At 48.4% G+C, this 15,857-nt stretch overlaps 1 protein-coding gene across 1 annotated transcript in view; it reads right to left on the reverse strand.

The window, feature by feature from the left end:
* The window catches only part of MPDZ (multiple PDZ domain crumbs cell polarity complex component), a 798,673-nt gene that overhangs the window by 101,063 nt on the left and 681,753 nt on the right, over positions 1 to 15,857 (reverse strand). Inside the window, exons 43-44 of the mRNA XM_085633687.1 lie at positions 11,880 to 11,966; positions 990 to 1,086 (exon numbers count right to left, since the gene is read on the reverse strand). Of these exons, the coding sequence (XP_085489813.1) occupies positions 990 to 1,086; positions 11,880 to 11,966 (184 nt within the window). The remainder of the gene's footprint in view (positions 1 to 989; positions 1,087 to 11,879; positions 11,967 to 15,857) is intronic.

Here is a 15,857-nt window from a genome sequence, read left to right on the forward strand (position 1 = left end):
TAATCTCTAGTATAACTGAAACAATTATCATCAAGTAAAATTGTAACGTAAAAGAGGAATGCTGTTTTAGAAAAAACAAAAAGTACCTCAACTGTGATTCTGTTTTTGAGTCAGTAGTAGAATGATATACCAATAAAACTAAAAGACACATAATCTCAGTTTCTATTACTGCATGCTCTCTTGGTTCTCTAGATGGAACTGAGGGGGAACCAGTACAACAGTACTATGCAACATAATTAACACTGAAGCAAAACATACTTTATATATCAAATCAAATTTGAATGGCCATGATTTACTTATCGAAGTTGTTAAAAGTGATGTCCACTTTAAAAAGCCAAGCATGTCATTTTGCTTAACCAAGAGAAATCATAAAAAAATGTTTATGTTGTAGACAGAACAATTGTTCCATTGCGTTCATATATAATGTAACATGAACCTTATTGATATATGCCAATCATTGCAAATACAGAACTGTAAAAATACTTACTATTAATCGAGGGATTTTGTCACAGACTATACCTTCTGTTTCTTAAAACATTCACATTATTGATTTAAACACGATCCCCCACCATCACTGAAATTGAATGCCAGTACATTTGTCATTGGTACCTAAGCTCTGAACCTCAACCTTAGCTAATAATATTTGGAACTCTGTTCTAAATTTTCTCTGTGTTCCTACTGTATTGTATAGAGCAGTATATAATTTGTATTTGTGAAAGACTTCATGAATTTGTTTTGCTATTTGTCACTGTCACGATGAATGTCTGAAAGCCAGGTGATCTGCTTCTCCAATAAGTAGGCATTTTAATTTCCTTTAATGTCAAACACCTCTTAGTGTTCAGATCAATAAACATGTTTGCCACATGCAGGAAAGATCATAATTAAAAATCAGATCATCCAATTGTCTACACTGCAAATCTGAAAACAGATTAATTCTATGAAGTACAATACAAGTAAAATCACAAAATAACACACAAAATAAATCTTACAGGCCTGTGTTTTAGGTTCAATTTCCGACATATCAGGCATGCTGGATGTAGTAGCAGGAAAAGTGAAAGATGTCAGGCTTCCGCTTTCTTCACTGGCCTGCAAGGATTAAGGATATGAATTATGTTAAGTAGCCATACAAATTAATATTTAAATTAAACATGCTACACGTTGTTCACACATTTCTTTTGGTATGCAGTGTAATTAAAAACAGCAATTTTTCTTCTGCATCATGCAATGAACAAAACTGTCAATATTTTTAGTAGTTGTTAATAACTGCATTTTTACTTTTGATTTGAAAAATCTGTATGCTTTTATTTAAATAGATCTTTATGAAAAAGCTATTAACAATTAGAATTTAAATCAGTTACTGTTGAATTAAATGCACTTGTATTCTCTCTTTTATTTTTGTAAATCAGGCCAATAAATCATACAATACTTCCTAGAGGAATAAAAGCAAACTGGCAGCTGTTAATATGGACAACCTTTGAATGAGTGTTAACTGTACATTTATAGATTTTAGAGACTGATATATGTATTTTTGTTGGAGCCGGCCTCGTGGCGTGGTCCTGTTCCCCCTTGCTAAGCCGCACGAGGTCCCATGCACCTCGGGGCTCCTCCATTTTGGATTGTACGTGACTCTACGCAACCACCTACGTGACCCCGCTTCACCCGGCCTCGGTCCCCGCGAGGCCCGACATCGAGGCGCCAACCCCTGGCCAGGGGGATACCACGTGAACCCTTCCCACTCCCGGCGGAGGGCAGTATCGATGGGACCCCCAACCGTCCTTCCACACCTAGGTGCGATCGCCCCACAGCTCTCTGGGGCCTGGCGCCTCTCCTGCTGGGCGTCTGGCCGCTCCCTACCCGGCCTCTCCGCCCCCCCGGGCGGAGAGGCCGGGGGGGGCGGACATCAAAGGGCTCCAGTCCTATATCTGGGGCGACCCGACAACAGGACAACAGTTGTATCCTGGAGTCAAGAGCCCTGCTGATCGGATCGCGGCTGACCCTACGGAAGAAGACTCATCCTGAACCCACACTCTGAGCCCTGCTGACGACGTCGCGGCTCCACCGTGCTTAAAGACCTTCACGAACCTTTGGGGCCCTGCTGACGCTGTCACGGCCCGACCTTGTTGAACCTTACCACCAGAGCCCAGCTGACTTCGTCGCGGCTCGACCGAAGCGGACCTACCACCGGAGCCCTGCTGACTGTGTCGCAGCTCGACCCAAGCGGAACTACCACCCGAGCCCTGCAGACGCCGTCGCGGCTCCCCACGTCCGAGCCGCTCTGAGACCAGCACTCAAGGTCTGGCACAGAGCCTTCCCGTACCTGGCTGGTACTAAGACTGTCCCGCTACCCTATCCCTCTAAAGACATTGAGACTCTTACCGGATCCCTCGATCCCACTGTAAATATTGAACGTACTACTATTGATAAAGAACCAAGTTAAGCAACTGATACGGAGTCCTGTGTGGTGGTATTACTGGGCCTAGTACGATCATAGGAGAAGGACCTCCCCTAGGGGGCTTCTCAGCGGCGCTCGGCTATAACTTTGCGGTAGGAAGGTGCCCCGGAGTAGTCTCCCCGACTCCCCGGTGGTCCTCCCTCCAACATTTGGTGGCCAGCGACGGGATCCGAGCCAGACGCAATCGTACAGGCAAGTAACGCACCCACTACCTAACCAGACGGAAAAAGAAAAGGGAACCATGGACGGCCAAGAAGCAACCGTGGCCGCAACCTTCCAGCCGGAAAGGTAGGAAGAATACACCCACAAAGAACTGAAACAATTCTGCAAGGACAAAGGGATCCCAACCACAGGATTGGGCACCAAGGAAGAAATGCAGAAAGCCCTGAAAGCCTGGGCAGAACCCGAGACCACTCCACCCCGAGCTGAAGGGACCTCGGCCCGGGACGGAAACCTGCCGACCCCAACCCCGACAGATGGGGGGCGAAACGTCCCAGAAGCCAGCCTTTCCCACGAAGAAATGCGAGAACGGGAGAGGGTCCGGACACACAAAATGGACCTCGCCCGACTCCGGCTGGACGGTGAGCTCCTACTGGCGGAGAAGAAAATAGCCTTGGAGCAACTACGGCTGCAAGAGGAAATCGAAGAAAAGAAACGGCATCAGGAACTAGAGGAGAGACGACTAACCCTCGAGCACGAGAGGAGCCTCAAGGAACTTGAACTAAAATCCAAAACGGGGGAGACCAGCACCCCCGGATCCCGGGACGCTCTGCCACTGACCGAGCCAAAGGTTCATATCCCCAAGGATGTCGTCAAGGAGTACTATAAAAATGACGACATCCAGCAATGGTTCCGAGCATACGAAGTAGCCATGACCTCCCATCGGGTACCCCGGAAGGATTGGGGTGCCGGCCTATGGGGGAGGTTCCTCAGCGAGGGCCGGGATACCCTGCTGCAACTCCCCGACGCGGTGATGACATCATACGACCACATGAAAGAAGCCCTACTCACACGCTACGGACTATCAGCCGAGATGTACCGGCAGCGCTTCCGGGACTGCAAGAAGCTCCCCGGTACCACGTGGGTCGAATACGTGGACTTCTTCAGCCGAGCCTTTGAAGGATGGATAAAAGTGAGCAAGGTCACCTCATACAATGAACTGTTCGACCTCATTGTCTGGGAGCACCTCGCCAACAACTGCTTTGTTGAACTAAGGCAACACCTCCTGGACAGTAAACTGACCGAGCCCCGGAAGCTCGCCGCCGAAGCCGACCGATGGGTCAACGCCCGGGTCCCCCGGAACCCTGTGGGGGACTACCAACGGAGTACCACGGGACCTTCCCGCCAGCGAGGCGGAGGAGGGGGGTCCCACCGCAGTCGAGAATTCCCGGCCGGGCCGCCCAGAAGCCCGCCACGAGGCCAAGCCACCAACCACACGTCCCCGACCCTGGGCCGAAGGGGGACCCCTATCGCACGGCCTGGACCCCGACCGACAGTGACCTGCTTCGGCTGCCAGCAGACCGGCCACTATGCGAGCAACCCGGCCTGCCCCGTGAACCGACGGAACGGGACCGCTGGGCCCCCTCCCCGGCAAATAGCCGCCGCAGCCCTGGGGGAAGGAGAAGACGAGGAGGAAAACACGACGGCGGGTCCCCCGAGTGGGAACCAGCTGCCATGTCACTCGTCTGCCTGGGCTCCCGAGAAATGGTGCCCCGAGCTGCCATCCCAAGCAACACCCAGAAGTACCAGCAGTGGGTCACCATCAATGGACGACGGGCCGAAGCCCTCCAGGACACTGGGGCCAGTGTGACCGCTGTCCGCTGCCACCTGGTGACCCCCGAACAAATCCTGCCACATGTCCTATGCCCTGTCCGGACCGCGGACAACACCGAGAGCATGTGCCGGATGGCCAGGATCCCCTTCAAGTGGGGAGGAGTGTCCGGCACCCTAAAAGTAACTGTCCGCGACGACGCCCCAGTGGACTGCCTCCTGGGGAATGACCTAGAGAGCTCCCCCTGGGCTCAGGTGGAACGCCGAGAGCATCTGGGGATGCTAGGGCTGCCCGAGTGGGCCTGCGCCACCACCCGGTCCATGACCGCCCAACCAGCCGCTGCCGGGGCCCCCGACAAGCCGACGGGCCCCGAACTACCACCCTCCTCCGGCACGGAGGAACCTGACAATAAGGCCGGGCCATCCGAACTTTCTCCCGACGAGGCCGCCTCCCTCAGCGAGATCCCCAAGCTGGCCCAGTGGCGCCACGACGGGGGCCCCACCCGCGAACAATTCCAGCAAGAGCAGAAGGCCTGCCCGTCCCTCGAGGGGGCCCGACAGCAAGCGGCCGCCCAGGCCGCGGGGGACCCCACGGGAACCCACTGGGTCTATTGGGACAATGACTTATTGTATAGCGAGCAGAAAGTCGCCGAACTGGGGGCCGGCCGGGTGTTGGTGGTCCCCCTCCGATTCCGAGAGTTCCTCCTGAACCTGGCGCATGACGTGCCCCTCGCCGGACACCTCGGGCGGGACAAAACTTACAGCCGCCTAGTGACCCATTTCTATTGGCCCCGAATGAGAAGAGACGTGGACCATCACTGCCGGTCCTGCCCGACCTGCCAGGCTAGCGGGAAGACTGGGGGTCGAGTTAAAGCCCCCCTCCAACCATTTCCAGCCGTCCACACCCCGTTCGAATGAGTGGGGATCGACATCGTGGGGCCCCTCAACCCCCGAACCGCCCTGGGACACCGCTTCATCCTGGTACTGGTCGACCACACCACCCGATACCCCGAGACCATCCCACTCCGCACCGTGACAGCTCCAGTGGTGGGCCGGGCCCTGATGGGCATCTTCTCCAGGGTGGGGTTCCCCCGAGAAGTGGTGAGCGACAGGGGTACGAACTTTATTTCAAAGTACATGAGATCCCTCTGGCAACAATGTGGGGTCACCTACAAATTCACCACCCCTTACCACCCCCAGGGGAACGGACTGGTCGAGCGGTTCAACAGAACCCTGAAGGGGATGATCAAGGGCCTGGAAGAGCCCCTGAGGAGGAGATGGGATGTCCTGCTGCCCTGCCTCCTGTTTGCCTATCGGGAGGTACCACAGAAATCCCTGGGCTTCAGCCCCTTCGAACTATTGTATGGGCACCCCGTCCGAGGGCCCCTCAGCCTGGTCAAGGAGGGCTGGGAGGCGCACGTCCAAGATGCCCCCCCCCGACGTCTACCAGTACCTCCTGACCCTGTGGAACCAGACTCGGAAGTTCCGGGCCCTGGCAGAAGCCAACCTCGAAGCCAGCCAAGAAGACATGAAACGCTGGTATGACGAAAATGCCTCAACCATCGAGTTCGAGCCGGGCCAGCAAGTCTGGGTCATGTCACCCGTGGACCCCTGCGCCCTGCAGGACAAGTGGACCGGGCCCTTCAAGGTAGTTGAGAGGAAGAGCCCCGTCACGTACCTGGTCGACATGGAGTCCCCGAGGAACCCCCTCCGGGTCCTGCACGCCAACCGGCTCAAGCCCCACTTTGCCCGAACTGAACTAAGCCTGCTGCTGGCTACCGACGATGGGGGCGAAAGTGACTCCGAGCCCCTACCAGACCTTCTGGGGTCCTCGGGCCAAGACGGCTCCTTGGAGGGCGTCCGCCTCTCCGCCACCCTGACACCAGAACAGCGCCATGACTGCCAGAAGCTGCTGCAACCCTTCGCTGCCCTCTTCTCTCTCACGCCCGGGGTGACCCCCTGGTGCGTCCACGACGTGGATACTGGGGACAGCCCCCCTGTGTGACACCGCGCTTACAGAGTACCTGACCGAGTCCGAGCCTGCATACAGACCGAGGTCTCCAAAATGCTCGCCCTCGGAGTCATCGAGCCATCAGACAGCCCGTGGGCCAGCCCGGTAGTCTTGGTGCCGAAGGCCGCCGCCCCCGGCACTGCCCCGGAACTCAGATTTTGTGTCGATTACCGGGGCCTGAACGCAGTCACCAAGACCGATGCCCACCCCTTGCCACGAGCAGACGAGCTGATCGATCGCTTAGGGGCCGCCCGCTACCTAAGCACCTTTGATCTCACCGCTGGGTACTGGCAGATCAAGCTCACTCCCGGCACCCAGGAACGATCCGCCTTTTCCACCCCCGATGGGCACTACCACTTTCGGGTAATGCCCTTCGGTATGAAGAACGCCCCAGCGACCTTTCAGAGGCTGGTGAACAAGGTCCTGGCCGGGCTAGAAGCCTTCAGCGCGGCCTACCTCGACGACATTGCAGTCTTCAGCGACCACTGGGCCGCGCACCTAGGACACCTCGGGGAAGTCCTGGCCGCTCTCCAAAGAGCCGGGCTCACAATTAAGGCCAGTAAATGCCAGATCGGTCAAGGATCTGTGACCTATCTGGGCCACCAGGTGGGCAGTGGCCAGGTGGCGCCCCTCCAGTTAAAGGTCGATGCCATCCAGGCGTGGGAGCCCCCCGCAACCCAAACCGCTACTACCGACGATTCATTAAGGATTATGGCAGCATTGTGGGCCCCCTTACGGAGCTCACTTCCAAGAAACAGCCCAAGGCGGTGCACTGGACGCTCCGCTGTCAGACCACTTTTGAGGCCCTCAAGGCGGCCATGTGCGCTGCCCCTGTGCTACAGGCCCCTGACTACAGCAAGGAATTTGTAGTCCAGACCGATGCCTCGGAGTACGGGGTCGGGCGGTCCTCTCCCAGATGGACGCCGAGGGCCTCGACCGACCTGTGGCCTTTATCAGCCGCCGACTGCTGCCACGAGAACAGAGGTGGAGCACCATCGAGCGAGAAGCCTTCGCTGTGGTATGGGCTCTCAAGAAGCTCCGGCCCTACCTTTTCGGCACCCACTTCACCGTGGAACACCGGCCCGGCAACGACCACGCCAATGCTGACGGCCTGTCCAGATTCTTCCGCCTCGGCGAGGAGAACCCCCAAGGAGATGGGTGACTCTCCCTGCCTTCAGCTGGGGGGGACGCGTGTTGGAGCCGGCCTCGTGGCGTGGTCCTGTTCCCCCTCGCTAAGCCGCACGAGGTCCCATGCACCTCGGGGCTCCTCCATTTTGGATTGTACGTGACTCTACGCAACCACCTACGTGACCCCGCTTCACCCGGCCTCGGTCCTTGCGAGGCCCGACATCGAGGCGCCAACCCCTGGCCAGGGGGATACCACGTGAACCCTTCCCACTCCCGGCGGAGGGCAGTATCGATGGGACCCCCAACCGTCCTTCCACACCTAGGTGCGATCGCCCCACAGCTCTCTGGGGCCTGGCGCCTCTCCTGCTGGGCGTCTGGCCGCTCCCTACCCGGCCTCTCCGCCCCCCCCCGGGTGCAAGGGTCCGGACATCAAAGGGCTCCAGTCCTATATCTGGGGCGACCCGACAACAGGACAACAGTTGTATCCTGGAGTCAAGAGCCCTGCTGATCGGATCGCGGCTGACCCTACGGAAGAAGACTCATCCTGAACCCACACTCTGAGCCCTGCTGACGACGTCGCAGCTCCACCGTGCTTAAAGACCTTCACGAACCTTTGGGGCCCTGCTGACGCTGTCGCGGCCCGACCTTGTTGAACCTTACCACCAGTGCCCAGCTGACCTCGTCGCGGCTCGACCGAAGCGGACCTACCACCGGAGCCCTGCTGACTGTGTCGCGGCTCGACCCAAGCGGAACTACCACCCGAGCCCTGCAGACGCCGTCGCGGCTCCCCACGTCCGAGCCGCTCTGAGACCAGCACTCAAGGTCTGGCGCAGAGCCTTCCCGTACCTGGCTGGTACTAAGACTGTCCCGCTACCCTATCCCTCTAAAGACATTGAGACTCTTACCGGATCCCTCGATCCCACTGTAAATACTGAACGTACTACTATTGATAAAGAACCAAGTTAAGCAACTGATACGGAGTCCTGTGTGGTGGTATTACTGGGCCTAGTACGATCATAGGAGAAGGACCTCCCCTAGGAGGCTTCTCAGCGGCGCTCGGCTATAACTTTGCGGTAGGAAGGTGCCCCGGAGTAGTCTCCCCGACTCCCCGGTGGTCCTCCCTCCAACAATTTTGTTACATTTTTGTAAGACAATAAATTGTCAATAGAATTAAGGTTAATCAATGTACAACACAGATCTGTGTACATTTGTTCTAATAGACATGATGCACAAGGACAGGTCCAACCACAAACACTGCGTCCTCTTCAGCTATTGCTTGTAGGAAGTGTCATTCAAAGTGGATTTTGGCAGTTTTTCAATTTAGCTGTTTATAAAACTACAGTATTAAGACTAGAGTCAGACATTGAATTGTAAATGTTATGCTGCCCATGATGCCTCCTAAATATGCTGGTGAGAGGCTCTATATTTCTCTCTCTCTCTACAGTTTAAGGATACACAAGCCCTGTTCATATTGCTCCCAAGTCAATATGAGCTTGAGTTTCAAAGGGTATGCTGTTCAATGCTGCCCAATGTGGCCCAGAACAGCAATGGATTGTTATAAAGTGCAGAGGTAGAGGTGGTGACCTGCATCTCCTCTCAGTATCTCAGGCCGTTCAGGGTGCTCTACAGTCAGGTGAGTCCTGACTTTACTACAGGAGTGAAGAAGGCGGTTCAACTGCTGCCTACAACACTTCCTACTCCGAACGCGTGACGGCTGGATTTCACGGAAATATCATAAAGTGATAAACTAACCACCCAGCCTCTACTGGGAACCCACCGTATCAATAAATGAATGTATCATACAAAAATCTGTTTGTAGAATTAATCCTGATTTACATACATCACACTGCTCACTGATTAAAACCTTGTAAATCAAGTGAAATACATTACACTCAGGGCTGAACTTGGTGCAATTCATTACATTTATCTTTTGTTGAATATGTTTGAGTCAGATTAGTGGTTCAAAGGTTGAATACATTCACTAAAAACTTGTAGCTACCCAGTGAAAATGATACATTTCCTATTTTCGACCAGAATGCCACTTGAGGATGTTATGAAATGCATTCCAGTTCATGCTCGTTACAAGGCAGTCCAGATATACTGTTATCTTGTTATAGCTTGGTGTGATAAAATGTGGGGCAGGACTGGGAACCCAAAGCAGCCCTGGCAAATTTTGTCACACCAAACTTGAAGGGGGGAAGGCAGAATCATACACATTTGGGGAAAAAGGTCCACAACACATTTTTCATTATATATTCAATTGTGTTTGTTTTTAAAGCATAGTAAATAATGTCTTTACAGTGCACCAGGATATGGCAGTATTTATTGGGGCTCTTCAATGATTCCCACACTATCACCCTTCAACAGTGCCTCTCATCGCTACAGAGCCCCTCTCTCACATGTACTTCATTTGTTTTATAGCGCCTCTCATACCAGTGGGGGGGGGCAGAGCATGTTACATCACACACATTCACAATGAATCGTGTGTGTGTAAATCAGTGTATGTAAAATGTTACATAAGACAAAGGGGGCTACAAGGTGGAGAATTCACAAGTAATCCATAAATCTTGTAAGAGTGCTTGGTCTGGGGAAGCCCAAACTCATGATTCTGAATGTAACACAGTGGTCAGGGTTGCCTTTACTAGTAAGAATGTATTTATACCCAAACAAATCCTTTTTAGCAAAATTAGGATAATGAAAGACTGGGACAAAAAAACATAACTTTCTAACATAGATTACAATTTTAACTTATGAAGTACGCAGTAACAAAATGATATCTGTGACAAAAGCAGTAACCTACTGAGCTATGCACATTAAAACTACTGGTATCTGATCTGCACAGTACATGCTCTTTGCAGCAGGCATATTAACCCTCTGCTCTACCCTAGATGAGTCAAAACTGCCACTAGACAAAACTCCGATCTCTCTTAGCAGGTACGTTAATCACCAGAGTTATCTTGGCACTTTTATTGTTGCCTGAAAATTGTTGGCTATAAAAGGAACTCCAAAGTGCTTTTAAGACTGCTGCACTGCTACGAAACCGGCTGCAGGTAACAAAAGCTCCCCCACCCTTTCAGCCTCCCGTGGAAATGCCAAATTGCTGGTATGGCCAGTCCGGCCTTGCTGACATGTCACTGTTTAGGGAATATGCAAATCTGAGGAGCCATGCACAGTTTTACGAGACAGTAAGAGAGTTCTCACAAACATATGAATATTTTATTAGCACCTTATGTTAGAAAATGAATTAACATCCATTTCAAGTTCAAGAGGATATTACAGCAGTACACCCCAAACTTTTTACAGTCACAACCCAATGTTTAAAATGACAAACATTTGTGACATATCTTTACTTAATGGACATGAGGCGGGTGATTTTTTAATGTAACTAAAGCATTGTTTGGTAGCACACAGTCATTTACGGACAGTACACTTTCCATTTAAATCACCATTAAATTTGAACAGACAATGTTTTATTGATTGCACATGAATGATAATGTGTGGAAATCGGGTTTCAGTGAAAAATAATAATTTGTGCCTCACCAAGTAAAGTGTCCTCATTTGTTTGGATCCTATTAAAATCTGTATTTCCATCACACTTCATAACCACAAATAATTTGCATAATTTTTGCTTTCCTAAGTGCTGAATGTTTACAGTTAATTTATAGGTATTTACATTTTGTTGTGTGTTACACAAAAATGACATCCTACAGCAATTCACTTTACTTTTCATTCTCTGCCGGCAAAATGAGAGGAGTTTGCAAACAGGACCCCCCATGTTAAAAAACATAAATAGCAGCAATTTGTGGGAAGACATAGCCTGACATCTGAACTCAGTCTTTGATGCACAGCAAATGTGACAAGATAAATACAGAATTTAAAGTCATCTTTATTTACTACTTGAACTTTCGCGACCCACCCAAAAATCAGCTAGCGTCCCAACATTGGGTCGCACCCACAGTTTGGAAAACTCTACTTTACAGCCATCTATAAGGTGATAAATCAACCGTTCAAGAGCATGTAAAATAGGGGCGGAGAGGTAAAGATTTTTTTTCAGAGACTCATGCACTCTGAGGGACAGAGTTCTCATCTAGGATTGATGAGACAGTCTCTAGAAAAAGTGGGGGGTTAATTCATTTTTTAATTGCTTTTGTATTGTGGAGTACTCTAGTATAAACCAACAATTGTTTCACAGTGCGAGAGTCTCACTCATCATATACATTTGGCATTTATTCAAATACATCTTTTCCAAAATATTTAGAAACATACATTTTAAACCCCAACTTTTTGGCACTTAGAACTACAATTTTACCCAAAAATCTATATTAAAAGAAGAAAGGTGGGATGATTGGAATTAATAAAACTATTTTTTATAAACAAATGGAAAGACATAAGAAGAAAAGTTATTATACAATTAGTTTTACGTTACTGCGTTTTCACTCTAATATCAGGTTCCATAGTGAGTTAACTGCAGAGCATTTAGATTGCCTTAAAAAAGAGCACTATTACACTGTTACATACCTGGCTACTTTGGGACGTCCTCCTCTCGGAATGGAATGGACCTGCTTTTATTCTCCCAACTTCTAGCCGTACTGTTCCTAATGAACACTGAAAACAGATCATCGGTTATACAGGCATTCCTAATCTTTACAGCACATTATTGTACAGCAAAAAATGAAAGGAGGTGACACCCACCAGTAATGAAAACTGCTCCAAGCATTCCATAGGTGCAAAAAACATTTTGAATCTCTACGGCAAAGTCAATATGTGGCTTGCTGTCAATTAGTACTTTTCTTTGTTTGCTAAACCCCATGCAACAAAGTGCCTCTCTTGCATGGTTAGATCCCCACTTTTGGCTGGTTTTGATGTGGTTTCAAATGTCTTCCCCAAAACCAAATTCCTAATTGGCACTTCTTTCTGCCCTCTGTAAGTCCCTAGTAAATGGTACCTAGGGCCTGGGAGGGTCCCCTAGTGCCCCCCATACTGGGACTATACCACTGCATTTGCAGCTTGTATGTCCCTGCGAGAGAGAAAACGACAAAGTCGACATGGCACCCTGCCTGGCTGCCATGCCAGCAAGCACTGCCTGAAGGCATAGATAAGTCACTCCTCTAACAGGCCTCACTGCCCTAAGGCAGCGTGCACTATACCACAGGTGTGGGCATATCTGCATGAGCAGATATGCCCCTATAATATTGGGGTCCCATTCCTAATATTGTATGTGCCAGAGAAGTGCATGGGCTGGAAACTCGACAACTCGTGTTGCACAGCACCATGATGGCCTTACTGAACATAAGAGTGTTTGGTACCAAACTACTCCTTACAATAAATCCACACTGATGCCAGTGTGGAATTTATTGTACCATGTACTCAGAGGGCACCTCAGAGGTGCCCCCTGAAAACCTACAAACCCTGGGGTGGTCTCTGGCTGGCTGTAGACAGCAAGCCACCACCAGACATGTTTCTGAAACCCTGAGTAGAGAGCCCCTGCTCTCTGGGACCAGAAACAATGCACATCCTGGGCCTAGGATGGGCCAGTGCTCGAAGAGGGGAGCTTCAAAGACTTGCTGCCTTTGTAATGCAACTCCTAGCCTCTTCTGCTAGCAGCAGATGGCAGTCCTTGGTTTACACCCCCACCTTGCTGCTCTCTTTCCACTAGCAGGATGAAATCATATACTATTAAATAGGACGCAGGTGGAGACTGCCCTCACTCACCTCAGGTGCTGTGCTATCATCTACTACAGTGAGTCCCAAGAATGTAGGTGACTTGTACTTACTTGCCCCCACCAATGCACTTTTATTTATTACAGTCTTATCTTTCTTCTTTCTCCTCAATTCTCTTAATCAGAACACCTTACCATCCTTACAACTTATCCGTACTACCTTGCCACATCAATCTCACAAGCTAGAGATTTCTAAAGCCTATGAATCCCTAGTCCGAACTATTCCTACTGCCACTTTAATTCAGATCTAGCTCCAAAATGACATATTTGCTCCCTGGATTGTCTATCTCCTAACAAAGTGAAGGGAGTTACCCAAAGGCAAAGCAAAGGGTTAGGGGTAAATATAGTACTCCTAAAAACACACAATGTCCCTGTAAATTAAATCCCAAAGAGAGAAAGCTCTCACTCTGGACCAAGTGTCTATGTCAGTGTTCTATTTATTCTTAAACTGTATTATAGCCTGGTCTATAAATGAGAACCGATTGGACAATGACAGAAAATACTAAAAATATCTCGATAATTTATTCACCATAAACAATATTAAAAACATACAATTTTAAGCTACTTCTAGCTTTAGTGGATACCATAGCGATCCTCCTTATTCAAGGTTACAATCTAAAAAAACTTTGTCACATGAGTCAATTAATAAGCATTTGTTAAAAACAGTCGACGCAGCGTTTCGGTGATTTGTTGATGGTGGCACCTTCTTCAGGACTAACAAAGTTTTTTAAATAATAATCTTATTCCTCTTATGTACAGTTACTAGCATAAAACACAAGTTGTCGTGATTTTTCATTCGAAAACCATAAGTCTTAGCGGTTCTTTTGATCACTGGATATTAGTTTGAGAGATCATTTTGAGGAGATGGTCTACGTGAATAGCCATTGATTTCAGCCTGTGCTGAATGCACCTGCATCGTTCCATATTTTATGTTCAATTTTGTTCTTAAGTACAGGTTGTTTATATTCCTCCTCATGCATATATGTACATATTTCTGACAATTGCTTCAAATCCTCATGTGATAACATCAATTTCCTCAGCTATATCATTTTCTATTTCGGCTCTCTGTCTCTTTATCCCATCTTTGTAGGAACGTGAAACCTGATCAAAAGATTCCTTCTTTTGGAATAGGGACTTTATTTTGGCCTTGAGCAGTTTCTTGAGCCCGTTGCCATCATATATTTTTTTTAAGATTGGTTGACATTTGTGTGGGATGTTGAATTCTTCAGTTCCTGAGTGAAATTCTCAGTTTTGTCTTAAGTAACAGATACAACGATAACTTAGAGTTTCTTTTATAAAGGGTTTCTTTTCTTTTTTCCCAGTATTTAAATGCAGTTTGAGTGGTTTTGGCATTGCACTAGCTGAAAGATGAGTTATTTGGATGACGTTTGTTTTTAAATATAGTGTTTGCTTTATAACGTTCTGATTATTATTTGCTTTTTTATAAGACCAAATTTTAATGTTGTGGGTGTTTTAAGAGCTTGATAAATTGTTATGATATTAAGTAATCTTAAACTATTCATATATTCATTGTTTCATGCTCAATTATGTCACTTCAAGCTTATTCATCCTTTGAAGTCCAGTAGCAGATTTTTAACCTTATGTTAGAGATGTCTCTCTATTGCACCCTGAAAGGCATTGCAAAAAAAAAACAAAAAAACAACCACATATGTCAGATTACTGAACTAGGTTTGCAGGTAGTAGTGCTGTAGACCTAAATGCTGTAGACACTCCTGCCATCTAGTGTTGGGTGCAGCATCATCTATTATTTATTTGAGAAATGCTTTGGGTTTCTAAGCAAAAAGTTATACCCTTCCACACCCAAATTGCACAGTGTACCACAGCACAACTTAAACCTTTTTTTCTACCATTGGAACATTTTAACACAGAAGTACAGAGAAATTGAAGATTTCCACTGTGGCATCAATCACATCATTCAGGATCATTCGGATTGGAATGTGCAGAAAAGCTTCGGAAATGGTCAAATGGGAATGACTTGTGATGGAGCAAGGACGCGTATAAAAGAGACTTGCTCTGAAGCAATCCTCTCATATAACTCCTAATAATATATTAATTGAAGTTTTGTATAAACAAATATACACCACATTCCATATTTTAGCTAGAATGACGCTTGCTTATGTGTTTTACTAACAAGTAACCCGAGTGAAACTCAAAATGGCTGCTAACGCGGGAACAGTACTGCGCATGCGTCAACTGCATCTACGCAGTATGACGAGTCTTTGATTGGAGGGGATTTCCTGCACCTGTGCAAACACTTTTAAGCTGGCCGCTTATATCTCACATGCTAGGCATCTGCTTTGCTGAAACTAAAACATGCCATTTACTAAATGCTAATGCGGGGAGAGCTATTATAAGTAAATGGGGTTAGAGTAGAGATAGGCGGTATACAGTGAAATCATTTTATTTTGAATTTAATATGTTTCCTTTTAAACTCTCTACTAGTTCGTATTTGGGCCTCTGAGCGATGCCAAAGTTTGTGCAGCACGTGACCCCTCACGCAGGCGCAGTAATAACAAGCCGAGAAGTTGTGATGTAGTACTTGAAACCCGTCCAAGGCCATCATTACTACATTGCCTGGGAACCTGATGGACATCCTGAAAACTGAATGGAAATGAACATCAAATGTATACATTTGTCTGATAAAGATGTGAATACAGGTGGGAAATAAAGCTTGGGAATAAGAATTAAGGGGCGGGAACATTAAACAAAGAACCAAAGAAAATTATTAAAACTTAGCATAGTGTGATGATCAACC

This window comes from Triturus cristatus, chromosome 2_1 (genome assembly GCF_964204655.1).
Source record: "Triturus cristatus chromosome 2_1, aTriCri1.1, whole genome shotgun sequence".
NCBI classification, from domain to species: Eukaryota; Metazoa; Chordata; class Amphibia; order Caudata; family Salamandridae; genus Triturus; species Triturus cristatus.